Here is a 23,985-nt window from a genome sequence, read left to right as displayed (position 1 = left end):
GAACATCCAGCCCAAGAAAAGGTCTTATAAAGTCTTATAAGAGTTTATTTGAGCCAAAGTGAGGACAGTTGCTGGGAAGCAAATTTTCAACAAATTAAGAAAATGCTCCTAAGAATGTCAGATTTATATGTTATTTTTAATTGCTTTTTATTTTACTTTTTAATATATTATTTTAAAATTTCACTTACAGTTGTCATACAGCATTATATTAGTTTTAGGGGTACAACATAGTGTTTAGATGTTCATGTAACTTACAGCTAATTTTATACTGGGGTGTCAAACTCATTTTCACCCAGGGCTACATCTGCCTTGCATTGCCTTCAAAGGGCCAAATGTAATTTCAACTCCTTAACAGTCAAGGAGTAGTTACATTTATACAGTCCTAAAATTATTTCAGCCCTTTGAAGGCAACCATGATGCTGATGTGGCCTCTGGTGAAAATGAGTCTGACATCCCCATTTTATACACTAGAATCAAAGGAGAAGATGTAAGCAGGGCTACATGAAATCCACTGGTGGTAGATTAGGAGGTGGGAGAAAGCAAAGCAGGGAAATGCTGAGATTGGATAAAAAGTAAAGCAGAGACATGTACTTCTTTTACATTGGTGGGTGAGAGACAGTTGCCATTTATAGCACAGAGATGGTATTTGGGCAAAAGATCACAATGAGGGGTTCTGCAGTCTCTTGCTCTGGTGGGAGACTGGCCTTTGGAGTCTGGAAAAAAAAGATAACTCTGACATTCTAAAGGCATGTTATCTTAGATGCAAAATAGATAGGCTCACTTAAAGATTGACCTTTATGGAGGAAGATGCAGCCTAGGAAGTGACTACCTGCTGTGACTTGCTTTTAGTTAGGAATTTTTATGTTCTGATCATCCTATATGGTTACTCCAGTCTCTGAGTTTATAAAGCCCACTATTCAGGCCTCCCCTGAGCTTGTGGGGTTTAATATGTAGCCCCTGTTTTGTCCACACAACCAAACATAATGTGGTATACTGGATGAAATCTTAGAGCATAGAAAGGATACGAGGTAAAAATTAAGGAAACCTGAATACAGTAGACGTTAATTAATATTAATGTATCAATATCGGTTCACTCGTTGTGACAAATTACCATACTAACATAAGATGGCAATAGTAGGGGAGACTGAGTGCAGGAGTGGGAATATATAAGAACTCTCTGTACTCCCTGCTCAATTTTCCTGTAAATCTAAATTGACTCTAAAAATTACAGTCTATTTTTAAAAAGCAATGTCACATACACTCTTGTGTGACACCTTAAACTCCTGAGGTCGGCAACGACAGCTATCAGATGCTAAGCGCTCATTGTGTGGCAGGCACTGTTCCATGTGTTGGCACGTGCAGTCCTCAGAACAGCCCGATGAGGTAGGCAGTATTATCATTATTTGGTAAATGAGGAAACTGAGGCTTAGAAATATCCAGAAGCATATCCGTGCTCACACAGCAAGCAAGTAACAAATCCAGGAATTGAAGCTGCTTTCTCTTTTTTCTCCCAAAGAACCATGGCACATGTCAGATTGTTTGATCTGATTTTTATTGTTGGAAAAATAGCTCCCTGAACTATCACTTTTTTTGTGCCATTCATCTCTGCCTTCAAAGGCAAGGCAAGGCACAGGTTTGGGCTCTCATGGCTTCTCATGTGCAAAATTTCAACAGCCTCTTACCTGGCCGCTCCACCTCCACTCTGCATGTTCCAATCCACTCTATATGTGGCTGGCAGGCTCATCTTTCAAAAGTACAACTCCACGTACATTACTTCCCTCCAAATACTCCCTAATGCTTGTTGGAGAAAAGGCCAGACTACCTTCTCTGGCCCTACCCTTTTCATCTTTGCAAAATTCCCTCACCTTCATCTTCCCTTGATCAGTGTTAGATGCCTCTACTTCCCATTTCTTAGCAAGTTCTCTCTCTTGCCTCTAATGTAAATTCAACAATTGTGGATTGACTTCCTGCTAAGTGTAAAAAAACTCTGTCAGGGCTGAGGGCAATTTACAAAACCACAGATTCTGTCCAAATCCTGAGAGGAACTAGATAGGTAATGAGAAAGTAGAGATGCAATCAACCATCACACACAAGGCAAAATAAGCTAAGTTCTGGACAAGAAGAAGGAAGTGCTAGGGAGGGAGTGATTCATCACAACGTGGAAGGAGACATTTGAGTCTGTCAGATGTGTCGATTTGACAAGGAAAGAAGCATCTCAGCACCCCTGCTTTCACTCACTGCTAGAAAGCTCTGGTCCCAGCTTTGCCTGCTACAAACAGACTGATCCACCTAAGCCCCACCCCTTTATGCATGCCCGTTGGCACATCCCATCTTTCAGAAACTCACCTTTTCCAACTTGTATTATAGTTAATTGTGCACAAGCCTTGTTTCTCTTACTAAGCCGTGAGGTCTTTGAGGAAATGGAATGTGTCCACTTCACTTTTGCTTCCCCATCCATCAAACCCAGAACTGGCCCATCTCAGGCCTCTAGTAAATGCCTTGAGTATGTGGATAAATGTGTAAGTTGAGCTACTTGTTTTTGAATAATGTTTTCAATGTGAAATGTTTATAGATTCCTTTAGACAGTTAATAAATATTTATTAAAAGACCTACTGTGTGTGAGGCATTTGTGTTAAGTGTTAGAGATAAGAGTGGTATACATGGGCATTGACCTGCCCTCATGAAGTTTACCACATAAAGGCAGAGACAAACATTAAAGAAATGAACAGTTAAGCAAACACTTGTTTAATTATAGTTGTGATTATCATTAAGAAAAAGTAGAGGGCAACAATAAAAGATAACACATCTAATGCACTCATCCACTGTCTCAGGCACTTTATATAAGTTTAAGTTATTTGATCCTTATCACAATCGTAAGAGGTATAAGCACTTTACTGATGAGAAAACTGAGGCACAGGAGGGTCAAGTAATTTTCCCAAGGCCCACAACTAGTATCCAATAGCGCCAGTGCTGCAAGAATATATAACACAGTGACCTCATCTAGTGTAGCGTACTCAGAGAAGACTTTCCTGGGGAAGTGACATCCATCTGATATCAGCAGGGTGAATGAATACGAGTTGACCAAGCAAAAAGGCTACTGTGGGAATGTTTTGGGCAAGGTTGGGCCTGCAGGAGGCCAGGGGCCCAATAAACATGAAGAACTGTATGGAAAGTAGTGAAGCTGGTGAGACAGGCCGTGACCATGCTAAGAAATTTGGATTTTATCCTACAAGTAATGTACACTTTAAGAAAGGGGAGGTGACACGATCAGATTAGAGTTTTAAAAAGCTCCCTTTGGCAGCTGTGGGAGAAACTGGCTTGCAGGCCTAGGGGATATATTCCTATATGTGGTCAGGAGAGAGGCAAAAGGCTTGAATTGGGGTGTTAGAAGTGCAGGGAGAGGAGTACTGCCAAGTTTTCTATATCTAGGAGAGAGAAACAAGAGAATTTGGAAGCTGGTTATGGCAGCTGGGAGAGATGGAAGTGTTGGGCAGATGGGTGGATGGTGATGCACTGAGCAAGACGGAGAAAACTGGAGCTCAGGTTGAGAGGAAGATGAGGATTGCAGTTCTGGCCATTATGAGTTTGAAGTCCAGTAAGTCATCCAAGTGGAGAGTTGTGTAGGCTGTTGGGTCCGTGCTCAGAGGACAGGCTAGGGTGGAGATGGACATATAGGAGTTGCGGGCATACAGAGGAGGTTTGTGTGCATGGACCCCGGCCGCCCCGCCCTCGCCAACACACACACACATCCATATACAAGCTGCAGAGAAGGGAGACCAGCCCTGTTCCTAGGAGACTTCTTGTTTAAAGGTCCTGTCTGCTCCAAAGTTGCTGATTAGAGCATCTCCTGTCTTTTTTTTCAGCAACCACTTTCTGTTAAGTGGTTCAGAAGCTGCTCTCCCCCAACACCCACTCATCTTTGATCACCATTCTGCTGGCTCCCACCACGGCTCCCACGGGCAAAGCAAGAGGAGAAGCTCGGACTGAGCAGCGATAATTGAAGCCTGAGACACAGTCACACTCAGGGCTCACCACCTCTGACTGTCCCCCAACCCCCGTCCCGCCGAGTCCTACCAACCCCACCTCCCTGCTGCCTTCACAGACCTCCAAGAAGGACCCACAGCTCCTTTTTCCCATGCATGCTCAGCCGACAGTGCGCGATCGGTTTTTACGATACCCGTTGCTCTTTGAAGCATTCGCAGCTCCTTTTAAACTGATTCACCAGGAAATGTTGGGGGTGGGGCGTAAAAGAGGGCCACCCAGTAAGGGGTTGCTTTCAGAAATGTTTTGAAAAGTCCCGGGTGCCCGGAAGTGGAAGAATAAGGATGGGAGGAGCGCGAAGATAATCAGACTGCAGCAATTCTCTAGATGGGAAGATCCCTTTGGAGATGTTGATGCTAGGGTCGCGGGATGCTGCCGAGCCACTCGCTCCGCGTCACCGCGGTTTCCGGAAACCCCCCACCCCTGAGTCCTTGGTCTCCCTCCTTGTTCCGGGGAAGTGCATCGAGTGGGCTGAACGCGCGAGTTGGCCTTGAGGAAACATCGGCGGCTGCACGGAACGAAGAGGCCAGGCGAAAAGGAAGAACCTAATTCCCCGGTTGATTTTTTCGCTTCCCTTTTACGGGAGAGGCGCGAGGCCCGGGTGGCGCGCACGTAGTGGACACCTGCGCCGGCGGAACGCCAGGGAGCGCGCGAGCCCCGACGCCCAGGAGAGGCAGCGGCGCCTTGGAGAAGTCGCTGGGAGCCGGGTGCACAGAGACACAAAGGCTGGTGATGTGGGGGCAGCTGAGGGGCCGGCAAAGGGAAAGCGAAAGCCCAGTGCCTGGGCAGTGACGGGGTGAAGGCGCCGCGCAGCGCTTCCTACACCGACAGTTCCCGGGCCTGCCCTCTGGGGGTTGACAGCCCGAGCCCGGCGCGCAGCGGCCATGGCCATCGCCCACCTGGCCACCGAGTACGTGTTCTCGGACTTCTTACTGAAGGAGCCCTCGGAGCCCAAGTTCAAGGGGCTGCGGCTGGAGCTAGCCTTGGACAAGATAGTCACATACATCGCGGTAGGAATGCCCTTGTTGCTCATCTCCCTGGCCTACGCGCAGGAAATCTCGATCGGTAAGGCCACGGGCGGGAGGGGTGTGGCAGGCCAGAGAGGGAAAGTGACCGTGCTGAGTCGGCATCTTAGGCGGTGCCCGGGTCTCAGAAGAAGTGATTTTACTCTTCTCATTGTGCTCATTGCTGAGATGGGCGTGAACGTTGGAAAGAAAGGTAGCCCCAGTTTTACTAGGTCCACGTGCTTCTGTGGACATTGTATTCCTGTGGACTCTGCTCGCATCCCTACTCAGTTCTGTTTCCCGCGTCCCATTGATCCCGACTGCGGCTTAGTGTGGCTTTGATCCCTACTGTTCCACACTTATGACCCGCCACCAGCTTTGCCCACAACGACTGTCTGCCTCCTCTTTCTCTACACACACTTGTGTCATGATCTAAAATTTTGTACCAGAGAAGTTCTGAGTGGCTAAAACGTTGGATATGGAAACAGGTGCTCCATGAAATGTAGGTATGTTTTCCCTTTGTTATCTTATGTGAATTGATATTTACTGAAACTTTAGCGCTGTAGGATTATGAATGATAGGAAATAGCTGTAGTTGGTAGGCAATAGAGAGATATCAACATCCTCCACCTGCACGTATTTATTATGAATGGGAAATGAATGAGTCCCTTTCGTGTAAATGTTCACCTGATCAAAACTGTTCTGTAAGATTCGAAAGTCTGGTGGTTTGGGCAGGATCACGTGGCTAAAAAGTGTATAGAAGTACTCCTCAGCTCTTCTGACTTTCAGCACAGGAGAGAGTGTTTATGAGTCAACAGGAAGGCGGTGTATGACAGCTAGAGACAGTTCTGGTGGGGGGGGCGGTGTTGGTGGGGGAAGGAGAAGGTGGAGCTGAACCTCTGATAGGTTGGGCTGGCCCTGAGCCTTGGAGTGTGGGTAGGATTTAGGATAAGCAGATGTGAGACCTTTGCCAAGATTTTGAGATGGCAGAAAATATCACATGTTTCTGGAAGCAGAGACACAGTGACAGTTCTAGCTGAAGCAGGAAGATTATTAGTCAGTGTTCCTGAGACAGGACAATAAATGTGGGCCTGGGTCACTTAGAACAAAGGAGCACAGACTTGGTGGTTTCAAAGTATAAAATTCTTGTTTGAGCAAAGAATGGACTGGTTGAAAACAGCACTTAATAAATAATAGCTGATAGTGACATGTAGGGTCTGTGAAGGAGGGGAGGATGGAGTTAAGGAGGCTGGATGCTGTATGATGTACATCAGTTGAGGTCTTGTGCATCCATGGGGGCCAACAGTGGGGAGAAAGGATGGGAAAGGGTGATTTCTGAGAGACTGAGGAGCAACAAGCAGCACTTGGGTACTCATTTTAAATAGGCCATAAGGGCAGAGACTGGTCAGAGTTTTGGAAAGGCTGCAGGCCTGAGTGAGTGGAGAATGGTGTTGTTATTGACAGAAATAGTACATTGAGAGAAGAATTGGTTAGGAAAGGGTTACTATGAGTTTGATTTTATGATCTCTGGCACTAAGTTGTTCAACTCCTTAGGAAGTTGCCATCATTGTGGAAATATAAGTGTTCATTTTGCCTTATCTCTGGGTAGGCATGGCCCTGGAGTTTCCTTCCAGCCTTCCAGATGGGCAGGTGTTGAGGCTTCCAGTAGAAAGGAAAACCACCGAGTAACATGGGTCCTGGAGATAGTCTTTCCCTTCAGGAACTGTTTCTTGAGTGTACCAGTTGTGGGCTGGACCCAGTGCTGGGCACCGAGGACCCAGGCGTAAATGAGGCATGTCCTTGTCATGGAGGAGCAACCGTCTGGGGCACTTGATGCCACGAGGGAGGAGTTGGTTACCATCCGTGGTCAAACTTCAGCTCTGGCCACATATTAGAGGGACACCTGAAGTACCTGCACCAGTAATGCTCTGGACACATCCAAACTGATGGGGCCTGAGAGGCCTTTAGCTGGCATTGGGAATGGGTTTATACAGCAAAGGCATGTCCTCATGCTGTGTGCATAGCAATGCTGGGTATCGAGGGAGACAGGAAAGGAGTTTGAGGCACAGTCCTCGCCCTGCCCTGCGGGAATTTACCAACCCCTGGCACTAGAACAGACATGCTGACAGGCAGCCTCATTTAGTTGTGTGATTCGATGAAAGACAGTGTAGTGCTCTGAACACCAGGCAGGTGAAGGTTGGCCAGGACTTGGCTGAAGAACTGTGGAGCAGATTCCCATGTCTTCTCAAAAGCTTTAGGACCTCTAAGAGGTGGACAGGTGGGTGGGGTGAAGCGGTCAGGACCAGGGAAGACCTATCAGGTTGAGTACACATTGTATAAAGCCAGAAGAAAGGTTCTGGAGAGGAGAAGGGAGGTATGTAAGTTACTACCTAGAATCAGTACAGTGGGGTCATGCCATGCAACATTTTGTTTTGTGCACATTCAGCTTTTATACAAAAACAAAGCAATGAAGGAGAACAACAACAAGAGAGAGGAGTAATTCAAATGGAGCAGGCACTTTTGCCCACCCCCTTGGTGAGTGAGCCCTGGCCCCAGGAGTGTGAAAGAGGCTTGCACACTTTCAACATGGCTCATCCTCCCTCTCATGACAAGTGTTCTCTGCCTCTCTGTGCCAGGGATAGTCTCTCATTGTTGTACTTTGCACATTGTGTTATAACCTGTGTCTGTGGCTGCCCCAACTGCAAGATACTTCATGTATCTTCTGTTGGCCCCTAGAAGCTGGCCCATGCAGGGAGGGGGCTGTTGAAGGTTAGAGACAATGTCCTCGTGTGACAAAACAATCTGTGTGTCATATTAAAGGGTTCTCCTTAGTTTCAGGCCCATTTTCTCACTAGTTCAACACACTGGGTTCCTCTCTGAAAAGAGAGACAGAACCTGCCCAGGCATGGAGACGGACGGGCAGAGCTGGGCTGTGCTGGGTGCAAGCGCGGGGGCTGCCGCTGGAGTCCACTCTGCAGAGATTCTGCCCAATGCCTCCCTCAGCAGCTCACACAGGCCCAGTGTGGGAACTGCTGGGAGACCATTCTCTGCCCCAGGAAAACCCTCATTTCTAACCCAACTGTCCCCAGATGCCTCTAGAGGTACAGCACATTTCACCTTGGGAGGGAGGGAGACATTTAGGAAATAGCTAGGTGACAGCTCTGTGGAGAATAAAAGCATAATTGGACTACATGACCTTCCAGCTCTGAAATTGTACCAGAATTTACCTAAACTACTGAAGAAACATACTCCTTATGTGTGCTGCTACCTTTCAGTAGACCAGACTTTGAATGGGGTTCATGTTCTTGGGGACTTTTGACAAGGTTCATAGTGCACTAGGTTTAGGGTTATGCAGGGCCTGCTTGTGGGCTGCTTTGGTTCTCTGGTGCCCTAATCTGGTGGCTTAGGAGACCCTAGGAAAGGAGAGTTCCTCTCTTCTGCCAGGATGCTTCTTGCCTTGAGCTTGGCCAGCTGGACCAGATGAGCAGTGGAGGCAGCCAGTGTACCCCTGGGAAAGGGAGTCTGGTCTCCAGGGAGCTTTCTCATCCTCCCACCCTCCCTGCCGCCCTCCCAGCCACAGTTCGGGACAGAGGGATCCAGTCCCTTTGGGTTAGCTGTGCTCTGCTGCCTCATTAGAGGCAGCCACTGGGCCAGCCCCAGAGAGCCAAAGGACAGAAGCAGCTGCTTCTGATACTATTTGCTCACAGTGGCCCTGTTTTTTTCTGTGTGAGTCAGCAGCGAAGAGGCTTAAGTCATCTGTTCTGTCCTGGCTGAATTTAGGCACATCTTTGGGAATAGGTTCAGGCTTCCTTTCAGCATTCACAAGAGGGCAAAGCTGGGTGATTCTTTTTAGGGTGTCTATAAGAATGGGCTAATATTTAGGGTCTTGGGGGATAGACCCTGTAACAGCACATCTTCAATTCACACTGAAAACCGAAGAGCCCAGAGAGGCCCTGGCCCCTTTTAGAAGGATGCCTGGTGTCCAGAGAGACCACCGCCGTGCATGTGGTTTTCTTTGTTGGTGTTTTTGTTGTATCTTTATTGTACAAATAGTATGTGAATATATTGTACTAAATGTATTCTCATGCTAAAGGAATCATAAACCTCCTTCATCATGTGCTGGAGGTGACCTATGTGGACACTTGTACAGCCTTAAAGTTCCCTTTGCTGCATTAATCTAACACATGTACACATGCTTTAAAACAAACTGAGTCATATCACAGTGGTTTGCTACTTCTCACGTAATATGTTTTGGACAGCATTTTGTGTCAGTACATGTGTCACTTCACTATTATTTTAGTCCTTATCCGAGGATATATTTATTGATTTGAGAGAGAGAGAAATATCCATGTGAAAGGAAAACATCGACTGGTTGCCTCCCATGTGTGCCCCGACTGGGAATTGAACCGACAGCCTACTGGTATATGGGATGATGCTCCTATCAACTATGCCACACAGCCAGGTCACCTCACTACCTTTTAATAGGCAGCATATTCCATAACCTAGTATATTCTCATCATAACTCATCTAAGCACTTGCCTAGTGATGTACATTTAGGTTCTTTCAAAATTTCTACTATTATATATAAAGCTTGTGTGTGCATAAATCTTTGTCAATGTTCCCTCCTTCCAATATTGAAAGGAAGAGAGAAGAGAGCAGTGTTATTTCCCAGAAGGATGAAATCATCTTCCAGGATAGTTTGCATTCCTGAGTTCTTATTTCAAGTAAGCAGGAAAAAAATTCTGCCTTGTATACACTCTACCTCTAACTCCTTCTAACTGTCTTCTAACTCTGTCAAAAGATTGGAGGAGTTATTTTGATGTGCTCTCCCACTTCAGGGGTAAAATTGCAACATTCAGTGGTTTTCCTGACGTGTTCTTGGAGCACACTATAACTTTTCTTCCTGACACTGCAAGTAGCAGTTCAGTAATTATTTGTATCATTTGTTGAATACTGTCTCTCCACCAAGCTGGGCTTTCATTGGGGACAGGGACCATCTGTCCTCTGTGGGGATGACTGCTCTGTCCATAGCTTCCAGCAGAAAACTTGATGGATAGTACACATTCAGTAGGGGGAGCAAATGGAAAGAGTTACCAGGAGTGTCAGTAGGATGTCCAAGTGTTATTATATCTATAAGATGTGATTATTAGAGCAAAGAATATGATTTGACTGATAACAAGCAAACATTCAGTAGTGATGAGATCAATTTTAGAAATACACCAGAACTTACCCAAGTAGAATTTGTTCTGCTTCTGTGCATACTGTTCCCTGACTTTGAAAGACCCAATGAATTACAAGACCCACATTTAATTATTTACTGCTCCCTTTTTTGTCACCCCACCTCACCACCTCAAGAACAAAGGAAGAAATGAAAATGAGGCTGTGGGAAATAATCCATTATTTAGAAATAAATGGATCCCCATCCCCAGCAAAAAGCAAACATACTTGTATGTCTCAGAACCTCTGCGGGAGCTAGGTTTGGATTAGTGACATCGTTTTTAAAAAACCATGCGAACACCACTTCCTCTGCAGATTGCATCCTTGGATTGTTTTCTTCTCAGCCCCCTAACTGAAGCCATGAGAGTTTGGACAAAGTGCGGAGGGGGAGACAGTTTGGGAGCACCAGGCCCTGGTGGACTGAGACAGGTGCAGCTGTGTGCCGTGAGGTTACTGAGGGCAGCAAAGAGGACTTTCCAGATACTTTATTTGCCAGGCGTCTGCATGGCTGTGGCTTTGTGGGAAAGTTCAGACTATAAGAAGAAATGAGAGCCCTGCTTTTTTTTTTTAACACACTCCATCCAACCTTGGTCTCTTCCCCAGAGGTAAATACTATTACTGTTTTTGTCTTTTTTCTTTTACATACATTGTTTTATGTTCCTAATGAAAAAAATTGATTTTATTAGCATTTTACCATTATTAAATTGTTAACAGAATTATGCTGTGTATTAAAAATGTGCAATTTGATCTGTAATATGTCCTGGAGATATTTTCATGTCGGTGTGTGTAAATCTGCCTCATTTTGCTTAGACGTGGCATAATTTTTCATAGTGTGACTATGGAAAATTTAACTATTCTATTAAGGGACATGTAGGTTCATTCCATTTTTTCTTTGTACACACAGTGGTCCAGTAAACATCCTCGGGTGTGCCTCCTCATTGAAAATGTCATGTGTCTCAGACTTTTGGGTCACTTTATACTCTTACATTTTATTGAAGATTCTGAAGAGCTTTTGTTCGTGGGTTAAATCTACAGGTATTTATCATCTCAGAAATGAAAACTGAGAAATATTTATTTTTTGTTAATTTGAAATAAGCCCATTACACATTAACATACATATTTTTATGGAAAAAAATAACTTCAAAAATAAAGCTTAGGAGGAAGAGTGGCATTGTTTTCCAATTTTACAAATCTCCTTAATGTCTACTTTAATAGAAGACCACTGCATTCTCCTATTTGCTTCTCATTCATTATGTGGCGATAACCATGTCAGTAGCCTCTGGAAATTCTACTGTATACCCTAATGAGAGAACGAGAATAAGAAGGCAAATAACAACCTCATATCATTGTGAAAATACGTTTAAGGTCATGAACCTCCTAAAAGAGTCTCCGGTTCCAGACCACACTTGGAGAACCATGTCTCTGGGGTCAGCCCAGAGAGTGGAATTTACAGTTAGAGGGTCAAGGTGTGCACATCTCGGATTTAAGGGGCACTTCTCAGTGCCCTCCAGGCTGCCAGTTCGCACTCCTGTCAGCAGTCTCGGTTTCCGATTTGTCATTCTTATGATGGAAATGGCATCTCGCTGTTGCACTTTGTAGTTCCCTTTTGCACTGGGACTTCACGTGGCATAGCTCTGGGCTCTTGCTGGAGTGCTGGCAGTGTTCTGGGGACTGCCCACTCTCTCCAGGCTACTCACCAGGCCCTGGCCTGGGGTATTTGATCTTAGAGAGATAGTCAGGTGTTAGCTGGTTTTCGTTGGCTTATGAAATCTGCTCCTCTACAAATACATCTTAACTATCTCTGTCTTCTTTTTTCAAACTAAAGTTTAAAAAATGTTGTTTCACTCTGAGCCTTCTGTTCTGTGTTTAAATTTAGTCAACTAACAAAACTAGCAATTTTCATTTATTTAATGTTACCAACTGCTTCACATTTCATGATTGAATGTAAGGGTTCTCAGGGTTTACAAAAAGCACAGTAGCTCCAGTGTGGAGAGGTTACTTTTCACGGAGAGAGAAGTTCTTATGCCTGCTTGCTGAGTTTTACCTCTCCTTTTTGACAACACTAGGTTTGCTTTTGCAAAACAGGTAATGATAAATGTGGTAATACCTGGGAAATGGGAAACACCTATCAAATGTGATAATACATGGGAAAAGACCTAACACATGGCCTGTAGTCAGTACATGTCAGTTAACTCTGAAACTAGTATGCATTAAGCTTCTGCGATCTGAAGGTACTTCTCAACACTGTGAGCAGCCAGCGAAGCTGTGACAGAGGACAGAGGACAGAGGCCTCAGGCTTCTCTCCAGTTCTCACCTACGTTCAGGAGCCATTCCGATGGGTGCGTGGAAGCTCAGCCAGGCTGTGTCTGGGTGATGGTAACTGCGACTTGCCTCCCTTCCTTTGTCCAGTGTCCCTTAGAGGGAGGAGCATACAGGGATTGATGGCTTTGACATTCTTCTTCTTAAGGCATCATTCCTTTTAATTCACTATAAACATGCTAAGCCTTTATGTTAATGAGTATATTTTTTTCTTGCACACATTGAAGTGAATACCAGAAAAATGGTGTACTATTAAGAATTGTAGGAACACTGTAATGACACTTACTAACAGTGTGGAACAGCTGTGTGGGGGGGTGTGACCAGTGGCCTCTCAGCTTAGGATCAGTTTCACCCATAGTAACATGAGGGCATTGGACTGCACTAGTTATTAGATGCATTCCGGTGCCCTGCTGGTTCTGGCAGTATGGCTCATGCCACACCTTACAGCAATCACTCTTGTTCACTTTTTGTTTCCATTCATTCATGTTCTCACTCATCTGACACTTACTCACTGAATGCTGTGCTGTGCCCTAGGCCCTGGGGTGATGTGGCGTGTGGCAGTGAAGAAGGCAGACTTGGTCCTGGGAGCTTGCAACCTGGGAGGGGAGGTGGCTTCCCATAATTCCAGAGTTCTGGCTGTGATAAGTGCTTTGGAACAAGTGTCATGTCAGGGAGGTTTGCCCAGTCGGGGGCACTGGGGATGGCTTTCTGGAGAAGCAGCACCAGGGCCAATTTATCCATCAGCATCCATGAAACCTCGGCCATGGTTTTCCAGAGAAACGGAAAAGGATCAGTGTTACCGGGACCTGCTGAGCAGGGGGGAGAGTGAGTGGTCTGAGGAGATTAGAGAGATGGGCGGGGGTTTGATCATGGTGGGCCCTGTGGGATTTGGATTTCAGAATTCACCCAGAGCAGTCAGAGGGCTTTTAGCTATAAGTGACATAATCATATACGCATTTTTACCTGACCCCAGATTCTTTGTGAAAATGGAGTGGAAATGTGGAGTGATTAGGCAGGGGCTAGTGCAGTTAACTTCAGCCTTACTATGCACTCGTTGAGGACAGGACTGCCATATGTGTCCTGGACTCCACCATGGCACTTTGTATGGGACAAATATTTGATAAAAGTTTATCAGGGGCTGTTGCTGGGAGCTTCGTGGGAATACCTAGTGCCTCCCATTTGTCCCAGGATGCTAGAGCTGGTTTGAGGAGGACCTGAGCTGGTCGCATTCAGCAGCTCTACTCTGGGGCTTCACAGTCACCTTCGAAGCTTGGCCTGGCACAGGGTATGGTGAGGAAGAAGGCCATGCCCCACGGGCGTGAACCAGGTCCAGTGTGGAAGCCTGGTCCTGGGTGGGCCTAGCAGTTGGTCCCCCTCAGCTGGCAGAGCGGGAAGCCCTGTCTGTTGAGGGGCTGTGAAAAGCCACAGCTCTGGGAGCCCTGACCCCGGCCCTGGAGGTGAACAGCTGGAGGGGTGGATGTCCTGAGGGAATGTTGCTTCTTACCTCTGCACCTAGGCAGTTAGTTGTTCCTAATGCCCTCCTTCCCCTGCTATCCTTAGGGCCAATGTTAACAGCTACTGTGTATATGTATTATTAAGACTTTACTTTTTTAGAGCAGTTTTAGGTTCACAGCAAAACTAAAGGGAAAGTACATAGATTGACCTTATACTCCCTAGTCCCACCCATACATAGCCTTCTCTGTGATCAGCATCCCCCGCCAGAGTCGCACAGACTGTGGGTTTGGACAAATGCCTGATGACATGTATCCCTCACTATGGTATCATACAGAGTATTTTCACTGCCCTGAAAACGCTATTCTGTTAAAGTCATGGCCAGCCTCGTCCCCAGTTCCTGAACCACTGCAGTCTCAGTGGGTCATCAGAACCAGGCGTGCAAGGGTTACAGACCTGAGGACATTAAAACACAGCTGCCCTGCCCCACCTTGGCTGGACTCTGCATTCCAGGCACAAAGGTCTGCTCCCCTCTACGCTGAGCTGTAGACTCCAAAGACTCCAAGCCTTTATTTGTTCTGTTTCCCTACCCTGGGTTCTTCCCTTCCTTCAAATATGAGCCTTGGCTCACCATGGCTCAGCCTTGGCTCAGCCTTACCATGGCTCAGCCTTACTCCCAGGTAATTTTTTTGTCCATTAACATTAATGGTTCATTTCTTGGCCCCCACTGGACTGTTAGCTCTCAGAGGACAGGGACCTTGCCTTCTTTCTCTTTGAATCCCTATTTCTCACATGGCACCATGTACAGAGAAGGTGCCCTGTGAATGCTTTCAGGGTTGAGTTCAACACCATTGAGTTCTGAGTGTGTTGGGGAGGACATCTGTGCTTTGTTGCACCATAACAGAGATGAAAAAAGCAGAGTCCTTGGGGAAAGCAAAGGTCCTTGGGTCCCCTGGTATACTGCTGGCACAGAGGCCCTGTGACATTAAGTACCCAGCTCTGATGAACTTGGATGCCTCTTTTCTCTTCTGAGGTTTTGCATCTGTCACATGAAACCCTGATGGTCTATTTACAATGTCTTTGTATTCGCATGACCAGTCTAAATAATGGTAACAGTCATTTTAAGTTCCTTTCACTTTATTGGAGTCACTAATCATTGATTCAGTACTGAATTTAGATGCTCAAGGCCTCCCACACAAGAGGGTTCCTTTGTTGCAGGAACTACAAAAGCTAGCTGTTCAAAGTGTCACAAAAAAAAGTCCAGTCTAAGAAAAAGTCTTGTTAGAGTTTATTTGAGCCAAACAGATAATTGGGAAGCAAAATCTCAACAGGTTGAGAAAATGCTCCCAAGAATGGCAGTTTTACAGCTTATTTTATACTTTAGAATCAAAGGAGGAGACGAGATGAGAGTAGTTACATGAAATCCATTGGTGGCAGATTAGGGAGGTGGGAGAAAACAAAGCCGGGAAATCTCAGAGATTGTATAAAAAGTAAAATGGAGAGACACATAGTTCTCTCCCATCGGTGGGTATAGGATAGTTATGATTGACATTGACAGAATTGGTATTTGGGAAATAAGATGGCGATAAAGGATTCTGTGGTCTGCTGCTCTGGTGGCAGACTGTGCCTTTGGGACCCGGAGAAGGAAATTTTTCTCACATTTCAAAGGCAGGTTATCTTAGATGCAAAAAGACTAAAAACATGCTCAATTAAGCTGAAGATTGACCTTTGTCAAGGAGGATACCAGCCCGTGTTGTGACTACCCACCATGACTGGCTTTTAGTTAGGATTTTTTATGTTCAGACCATCTGACATGATTACCTTCAGCCTCTGAGTCTGCAAGGTCCACGATACAGGCCTCCCTGAACTTGTGAGGTTTAGTATGCGGCCCCTTTTTTTGTCCACAAAAGGCATTTTTGAGGGAGAGACATAACAGGGACATAACAAAGTTGGGTCCAGTTTCAGGCTGTGGCCCCGTGAAATCTAAGATCCCAGTTATCCAAGACCTGCAGTATGATCAGGAGTTGCAGAAAGTAAAACAAGTAAACTGGTAAGTGCAGGTGAAATTGGAATAATTATAAGTGCACTAAGAAAGTAATACAGGAGGTGACAAAGGAACCCTATATATCTTTTTATCTCCAATGCTCCTCGTGGTGCTTGACACATAGAAATAAAAAAAAAAAATAGCTACCACTTACTGAATTCTTATTGTGTGCTGACCATGTGGCCTACATTTCCTTTAATCCTCATGGGAATTCTGTGAGGTTTTGCAAATGAGAAAATTAGATTCAAAGAGGATAAGTAGCTTGCTAGTAAGTGAAAGGGAAAACCCAATGCCTGTAGGTGATAATGGGATCTTTTAAAAACAGTGTTCAGGAATAAAAATTCCAGAACCTCTTTTTATAGATTTGCCTATTTTTTTTTCCTTTTAGGCTGAAATTCCTTCCCCATAGCTAACTGGACTTTTATATTTTTCATAGAGATTAGGCCTCTGTGTCAGTGGAGACTAGCTGGACAGTAATTTTTCTAAGCATTTTATACTTAAACATGTTTATTAAACATGTTTATTAAGATACCCCCTGACATTAAATGATTTATTCCTTTAACTTTTATCTTAAACTTTTACCTTTGGTGGGGGCAGCATCCAGTTTCTCACATCCATTTTTGGGATGTGCCCATTTTTCCCTTTGCCCTCTTACAATGCAAAAAGCAGGACCACATTTCCTGTAGTGGAAGTGTGACCCCTCTGGGGTCGCCACAAGGACTTACTTCCTGGATCTCACATGCCATATTCCTGCTGTGGCATTTTTCATGATGTAGTTTATTCTCTCTGGTCCTTTCCTTCCATGGGTCCAGCTTCCACCCCTTTTGGGTGAACTAACTCCATGCCTGCAATTCTGTCTACCTGCCAACAATCTGTCTCCCTCCACACAAAGTAGCACCAAGTCTAGGTTAGGCCTTCACGTACCAGCCAATGACCACATGGGGCTTCTCTTATGGGCTCTGCGGTTTTTCGTGACACTTTATGAAAGTGAACTTTGGGCCCTGACTTGTATGGCTCAGTAGATTGAGTGCCAGCCTGCGAACCAAAGGGTCACAGGTTCGATTCCTAGTCAGGACACATATGTGGGTTGCAGGCCAGGTCCCCAGTAGGGGGTGTGCAAGAGGCAACCACACATTGATATTTCTGTCCCTCTTTCCTTCTCTTCCCCTCTCTCTAAAATTAAATAAATAAAATCTTAAAAAAGAAAGTGAACTTTGGGCCTAGAGCTCAGGACCAGGCTTCTGGGGAGATTGGGGCTGGCTGGCTCTTTCCTGCTGCTTCACATGTTGTTGACTGGCTTGCCTTCCACGGTGCCTGTCCTTCTCTACCCTGCCTCCACCCTGCCTCCACCCTGCCTCCATGCCCTGGTCACTCATTCCCAGGGCAGCCTCACATCAGGAAAGAGTAGGGCCACATACATGGGATTATATCACAGCTGTACCAAGTGTTAATCTGTCTGACTTTGGAAGTTACTCAGTGTCTCTGAGCCTGTATTTCCTCATCTGACAAATGAGACTAAATATGATGACTAGTTCACAGTTTTGTTGTGTTGTTTTTTTTTATTGGATTGAATGAGAGCATCTAATTCCTATCTAATCATAGAATTTAGTAAACAACATGTAGGTGATTCTGTGACGGAAAGTAGCTTATATGACAAATGCATGTGATACCTACATAGGGGAATACCTATGTACTTACAATGTGGGAGTCACATTGGCTTATATGCCTTTTTTTCCAGCATGTAAATGGTTTGTGCCACCAAGTTAGAGAACCTTAATAAAGCAAGCTGTACAGGAATGTGGCATGCACAGCGTACCCAATCACCCCAGGCTCTCCTCTTGGTTCCGTTTGGTCACGTGCCTTGTTTCAGAACTGTTCTCTGGTCTTTGTGCATTTTGTTTTTTGTGCATAACACAGCAGCTTCAACCCCTTCCTTACCGTACTCCTTTAGCCACTAGTATGCTTTTATGAGGATTGTTGCTATTCGGTTTGTGTTCTAGGTACAAAATCTACCCTAATCCTATATGCTCCATAAGTTCTGTTATTTTCAGTGATTTTGCAAAACACTATTTTTAACACATAAATAGCATTATAGAAGAGATGTTTCTGTTAGCTTTTCTTCTACCTTCCATCTGACCTTTGCATTAATCTTCATTTCATGGAACCAAAGTCTTTGACCTGGACCAGGCAAAGACCTAGAGGTGATAGAAGGAGACTTCAGGCAGATAGTGTGCTGGGACTATTTCTTCACATTCTCTCACACCTGGATAATGGCAATAGATTCCTAACTGGTCTGTGCCTTGTGTTCTTGACCCTGAATGGCCAGTTATTGACATAACGTCCATTGTAAACCTTTTACCATATTTTGCTGTTTATAATGTGCACTTTTTGCTTAAATTTTTGAGGGAAAAAGTAAGGATGCACATTCTTCATGGGTACCACTAATTCTGTATCTATACAAATGTTAGTTCTTTCATTTATGCTTATGCATCAAAAGTGTAACTCTAGAAAGCAATAACAATATCCGTATGCAAAATAGTACCCTGGAATATACTCATTGGTTTTGTTTCTAAATATAAATAACTAAAAAACTGAATTAAAAAATTAAAACAGAAGATTTTTTCCCCCTGAAAGTTTGGGCCAAAAACATGGGTGTACAGTAGACACAGGAGCACATTATATACAGCAAAATATGGTATTTATTTTATTTTTTTAACAGGCTTAACTCACTTTATTCATTTTTCCTGTATAAAATTATGTGGTGGCCATAGGTGGAGCCTGGGTCCTCTGCACAGACACTCTGGGGCTGGTCTTTACAAAATGGTCAGTGGACTCCTGATAGGGAGACTTAGTGAACACAGTCTCTTTCCAGAGCACAGGGGTGAGATAGCTGTAAGTCTTGGAGACGTCAAAGGTGGCCTTGGCAAAGTTGTCCAGGGTGGCAGTGCAGCCCCTAGACCAGTTGTAGCAGTTGTCGATACCAGCCATTTCAGTACTTTCTTGGGCACAGGGGCTGAGACGATGCCAGTGCCCCGGTGGCAGGGATGAAGCCACCAGCACAGGGCCATGGTGGCCAGTCACCTTGCAAGGGACAACATGAGCCTTGTTGATCTTGTTCCCCCAGTAGCCTTACCCCATGGAGATAGTAGAGAGCTTGGCCAAGAGGGTGACCCCATGGATGGCAGTGGCTCCTTCCTTGGAGCACTTAACATTCACACTGACATGTCCATTGTAGTTCCCAGTGGTGACAAATGCCTTGCACTAGAATGTGTCTGCTTTTGCACAGGCATAATCTTTGAAACCTTGGCCTTGAGAGATGGCCCTAGGAAAAAGGCAATGCTCCCAGATTCCTAGACGACCAGGGAGAAGAGATAGATCTCCTCCAATTACTTGTTCTTCATGTCCTTGACCAGGCAGCCCAGCTTGGCAAAGGGGATCCCCTCCTTGTCTCAACATTGCCTCCACTAGCCCTGCAGCCTTGGCTGCAGCCGTGGCTCTGCCCCAACCCCAGCCTCTCTTCGGCCCCATGCCACTGTCAAATCGTCCACAGAAGCCCCTGTGGCCTCCCATTCCAGGGTCCCTGGGCCATACGTTGTCCCACCACACCAAAATCATCTGCCATTTGGTGTTTCCTCAGAGAAGAAGCCAGGGTAAACCTTGTAAAATGAAAATCAAAAGATATCTTTGCTCTAAAACTTCTGAAATTATTTCATGTGAATTTTAGCATTGAGCAAATGAGTAACTACCATATGTTAATACGGTTGGGCTCACTATGAAAGAAGGAGGATACAGATATGGAATGGGGTTCAGCAAAGAAGAAACCAGTGGTGTTGGATTGGAATTAGAAGTTTCAGTATAAACACACATACACACCGATTTCCCAGCTATGTCTGCTGAAAGGGCCTAGGAGCAGTGCCATCCCCGGTAGTACTGAGTGCATCTAGCATCTTGGTTTTAAAATTTTATTACCCACTAAAAGGAACCGAGGGCTCCCAGAACACCTTGTGCCAAGAAGTGTGGACAAGAGGAGTACGTCAAAAGTACACAGGAGCTAGTTTGACTGAAACAGTGTGAACATCAAGATGGCTAACAACAATGGACTATAAAATGTTGAAAAGTAAGAGACTGCAGAGTCCATATTGGTACTAAAAAAGAACAAATAAATGCAGGAAAAGGGAAGTTCCTCTTTATAGTAAAACACCAACTAATAAATGTAGAGGGAAGGATAAAGTTGGAAAATCTTCACTTTGCAGTCACAGTTGATTTCCTACCAAGTGAGTTTGTTAGGAATGGAACATTTACACAGTCTCGGGGCCTCCCCATGGCCACTTAGGTCACAGGGAAAAGGCATGTTTCACAGCAGAGACCTGGCAGACAGCACCTTACCCACGTGATCATTCATATGTGCCATCACCAGCATGGTGATGGGGACCCTGTAGAGGGCCCACACCCCTCCATGGGATTCCTGCAAGGGTGCAGAATCTGGATGGAATGTAGAGAAACCATCAGACAAACATCAAACTTGGGGCCCGTGGATAATGACAGAGAAAGGCTGTAGAACCCTTCCAGGATAAGGCAACAGGACAGCTACATGTAAAGGATGGTGCAAGATCGAATCCTGATTGGAGGAAGAAAAAAGTTGCTTCAAAAGATAGTTTGAGAACCCAATATCAATTACAGTATTGTATCATATTTTTTTTCTAATTTCGTAGTTGCATTGGGTTATATACAAGAAAGCCTTGTTCTTAGAAGATACATACTTCTGAGAGTAGAGGGTAATGATCTCTACAACTTTCTCTCAAGTAGTTCAGGAGAAAAAATATATGTATATTGGGTTGGCCAAAAAGTTCATTTGTTTTTTCCCATAAGATGGTTCTAGTAGCACTTAGTTGTCTTTAACTTCATTAAAAACAATTTTGTTAGATTGTACTGTGACAGTTGTCATGTCAGTGTGCATTTTTTTTAATTATCAAAATTGGTGAATTTTTCTGTAGCCATCTTAATATTGAAGATGGAAGAAAACATGCAACATTTTCGGCATATTATGCTCTATTATTTCAAGAAAGGTAAAAATACAATGGAAACACACAAAAAGATTTGTGCTGTGTGTGAAGAAGGTGCTGTGACTGATCAACTGTGTCAGAAGTGGTTTGCGAAGTTTCGAGTTAGAGATTTCTCACTAGACGATGCTCCACCGTCGGGCAGACCAGTCGAAGTTGATAGCAGTTGAATAGAGATATTAATAGAGAACAAGCAATATTATACCATGTGGGAGATAGCCGACATATTCAAAATATCCAAGTCAATAAAGTTATTGGTGAAAATGAAAAATATCTTTTATTTTATGGAAAAAACTAAATGGACTTTTTGGCCAACCCAATATTACATATATATCTGTATAGAGAGAGGACATGTGGTAGAATGTTGATAGTGGTTGAATCTCAATTCCAGAGTGTATGGGATTTCCTTGAAGTAGTCTTTTTTAATAATAATGTATTTTATGCAGGTTTAAAATTTGAATTTATTTTTTCTTTCAGTTTTACTGAGAAATAATTGACATATAATGTTGTATAAGTTTCAGGTGTACAATATGATGATTTGACATATGTACACATTGTGAAATGGTCACCACAATAACTCTAGTTAACACACATCACCTTACATAGTTGCAGTTTGTGTGTGTGTGATGAGAACTTTTAAGATCTGTTCTCTTAACCTCTTTCAAATATACAGTCCAGTGTTGTTAACGCATAGTCACCGTGGTCTACATCCCCATGACACTTTTGTAGAACTGAAAGTTTGTGACTTTGACCACCTTCACTCATTTCCCCCACCCTCCACCTCCCACCTCTGGCAACCACCAGTCTGTTCTCTGTTTCTAAGTTCCATTTTCTTAGCTGAAACACGTAAGTGAGATCATACAACATTTGTTTTTCTCTCTCTGCCTTATGTCACTTACCATAAGGCCCTCATGGTACATCCATGTTGACACAAATGGCAGGATTTCCTTCTTTTTTATGGCTCAATATCACTGTAATATTCTTGTAACATTTTGGTGGGTCTGGAAAAAATTCAAAATAACCTGTCTAAAAAAGAGATGGAGGTACCTACAGCAAAATATCAATATTACTTTAAAACTCCTAGGTATATGTTATGTTATTTTCTATAATTTTCTGTATTTTTGAGTTAATCTCAGAGAACACTTTTTTTAAATAAACTAATATTTAGATATATCAAGTAATTTTTTTTGCATGTTTACTAGAACATTGAGGTTTTGTATGCCTTTCTTCCCCTGGTGCTCAGGTTATGAAAATTTTCTTCACTGGACAACTGTTAGGTTTTACATTGGATTTATACAAGTTCTTCTTTTGTGTGGTATAGACTTCTGGTTGTCTACAGGACTGGGTCCCCACCACAGGAGAGAAGCTGAGGCAGCCACTGGCCTGCAGTGACCGCGAATGCTGCAGATGCTCAAGACATGAGAAAGCATACACATGGACTACCAAGTCCTGTGGAGAAATAGGGACTGAACGGCCACTCCCTCAAGGGGGGAGTGCCCCGAGCCACTGCCTGAGTAGGATTTTATTAGGAGCACAGATACAGTTTGTTGATTACAGTCTGGCAGGGAAGATCAAACGAATAGATAGCTTTTAAAGGGCTGACAGGGCTCACGCTGAGTTTGGGGTTTTATCACTTAAAAAGCTACAGGACCTAAAAGCTAGTTTCATTTCCTGCCCGTGCCTTGATATTCTAGTTCAAGAGCATCCTCCAGCAAGCAGGTCTCACAGGATCTTGCATATTCTATGTCCCATGTCTGATTACTCCGGGGATCTGCCGACTCTGGTCTGGACTGCACCACCCCTATTATTTCTGCAGGCTTGAGTCAGGCAGAGGAGACAAAGGCAGCCGGGAGATTTGGATTTCTCACAGCCAGAACAAGGACTCAGGCTTTGTCAAAGCTGAGGGGGCAGGGGTGGTGTCAATCACCCCCTCATTTCCACAGCCCCCTGAGTCTCTTCCCTGATGGCCTATTCCCACGTGATCGTGTCTGTCTTAGGCTCATTCTCTTCTGAGAATTGTTACCCGTCATTGACTACTGACCAAGCAATGGGAGCCAGACATAGAGCAGGCAGTGCTCATGCTAGGGAAATAAGTTTGTCTCCTTAGTGTCTCCTGGTTCAGAGGTCTCTCATTCAGCCTTAGCCATGGGGGGTTACAGCTTCCTGAGACCAGCCAGGGCAGACCCCAACAAGAAGCTCCTCAAATTGCTACGTAGTTCTCTGGTCACTTCTGCATAGAGTCTGGCTTCAGGGTTCCTTGGAGCTGTCGTCTCAGTCCAGCTTCCCCTTCTCTCCTCTTGCATGTAGCAGTCTATATAATATATTGTTTATGCTATCATTCTCAATTGAATTAAAGGAGACCTTGTAGGTAGGTTCCATCTGAGGCTCGCCAGCTTGGTTAGTGTTCCCTATGGCCATGTGGTCCAGTGGTCACACATCCTGGACCATGTGGTCTGTAAGTATAAGCTTATATCCCCCATCCCCATTAATGAGAGCATTGTGCACTGAGGGGGCCTTTATCCAATGAGTTAGACCCAGAAGGAGAAAACATCCATTTTGAAATGCCGAGCAGTCGTGTATTGCTCTGTACAATGTGAGTGGATAGTGAAGTGTCTGGGTACTTCTTGGAACTTGTTTAGAAGTTTACATTTGATTATATCCATCTTAGCAAAGGAGCAGATGTTAGCTCCAGTTGGGTTCTCTTTAAAAGCCAGACTCAGCTTTGGACAAGAGACCTGGTGAAACAACTTGGTTTAAAGGAAAAGAAAACTATCGTTTCAATTCAGTTTTGTTTTGTTTGGGCTACAGAGGGTACTTATATTTTCGTACTGGTTTAAAACTCATGTGTG

At 44.5% G+C, this 23,985-nt stretch overlaps 1 protein-coding gene across 1 annotated transcript in view; it reads left to right on the top strand.

Annotated features, from left to right (window-relative positions):
* The first annotated feature begins 4,122 nt into the window (after positions 1 to 4,122).
* Positions 4,123 to 23,985, top strand: part of PANX1 (pannexin 1) — a 52,498-nt gene continuing 32,635 nt past the window's right edge. The window contains exon 1 of the mRNA XM_045818041.1: positions 4,123 to 5,106. Within this exon, the coding sequence (XP_045673997.1) occupies positions 4,926 to 5,106 (181 nt within the window). The 5' untranslated portion in view covers positions 4,123 to 4,925. The remainder of the gene's footprint in view (positions 5,107 to 23,985) is intronic.

Source organism: Phyllostomus hastatus, unplaced genomic scaffold, assembly GCF_019186645.2.
Source record: "Phyllostomus hastatus isolate PE091 unplaced genomic scaffold, TTU_PhHast_1.1 phas_scaffold_317, whole genome shotgun sequence".
In the NCBI taxonomy this organism is placed as follows: domain Eukaryota; kingdom Metazoa; phylum Chordata; class Mammalia; order Chiroptera; family Phyllostomidae; genus Phyllostomus; species Phyllostomus hastatus.
This window is presented reverse-complemented; position numbering and strand designations above follow the sequence as displayed.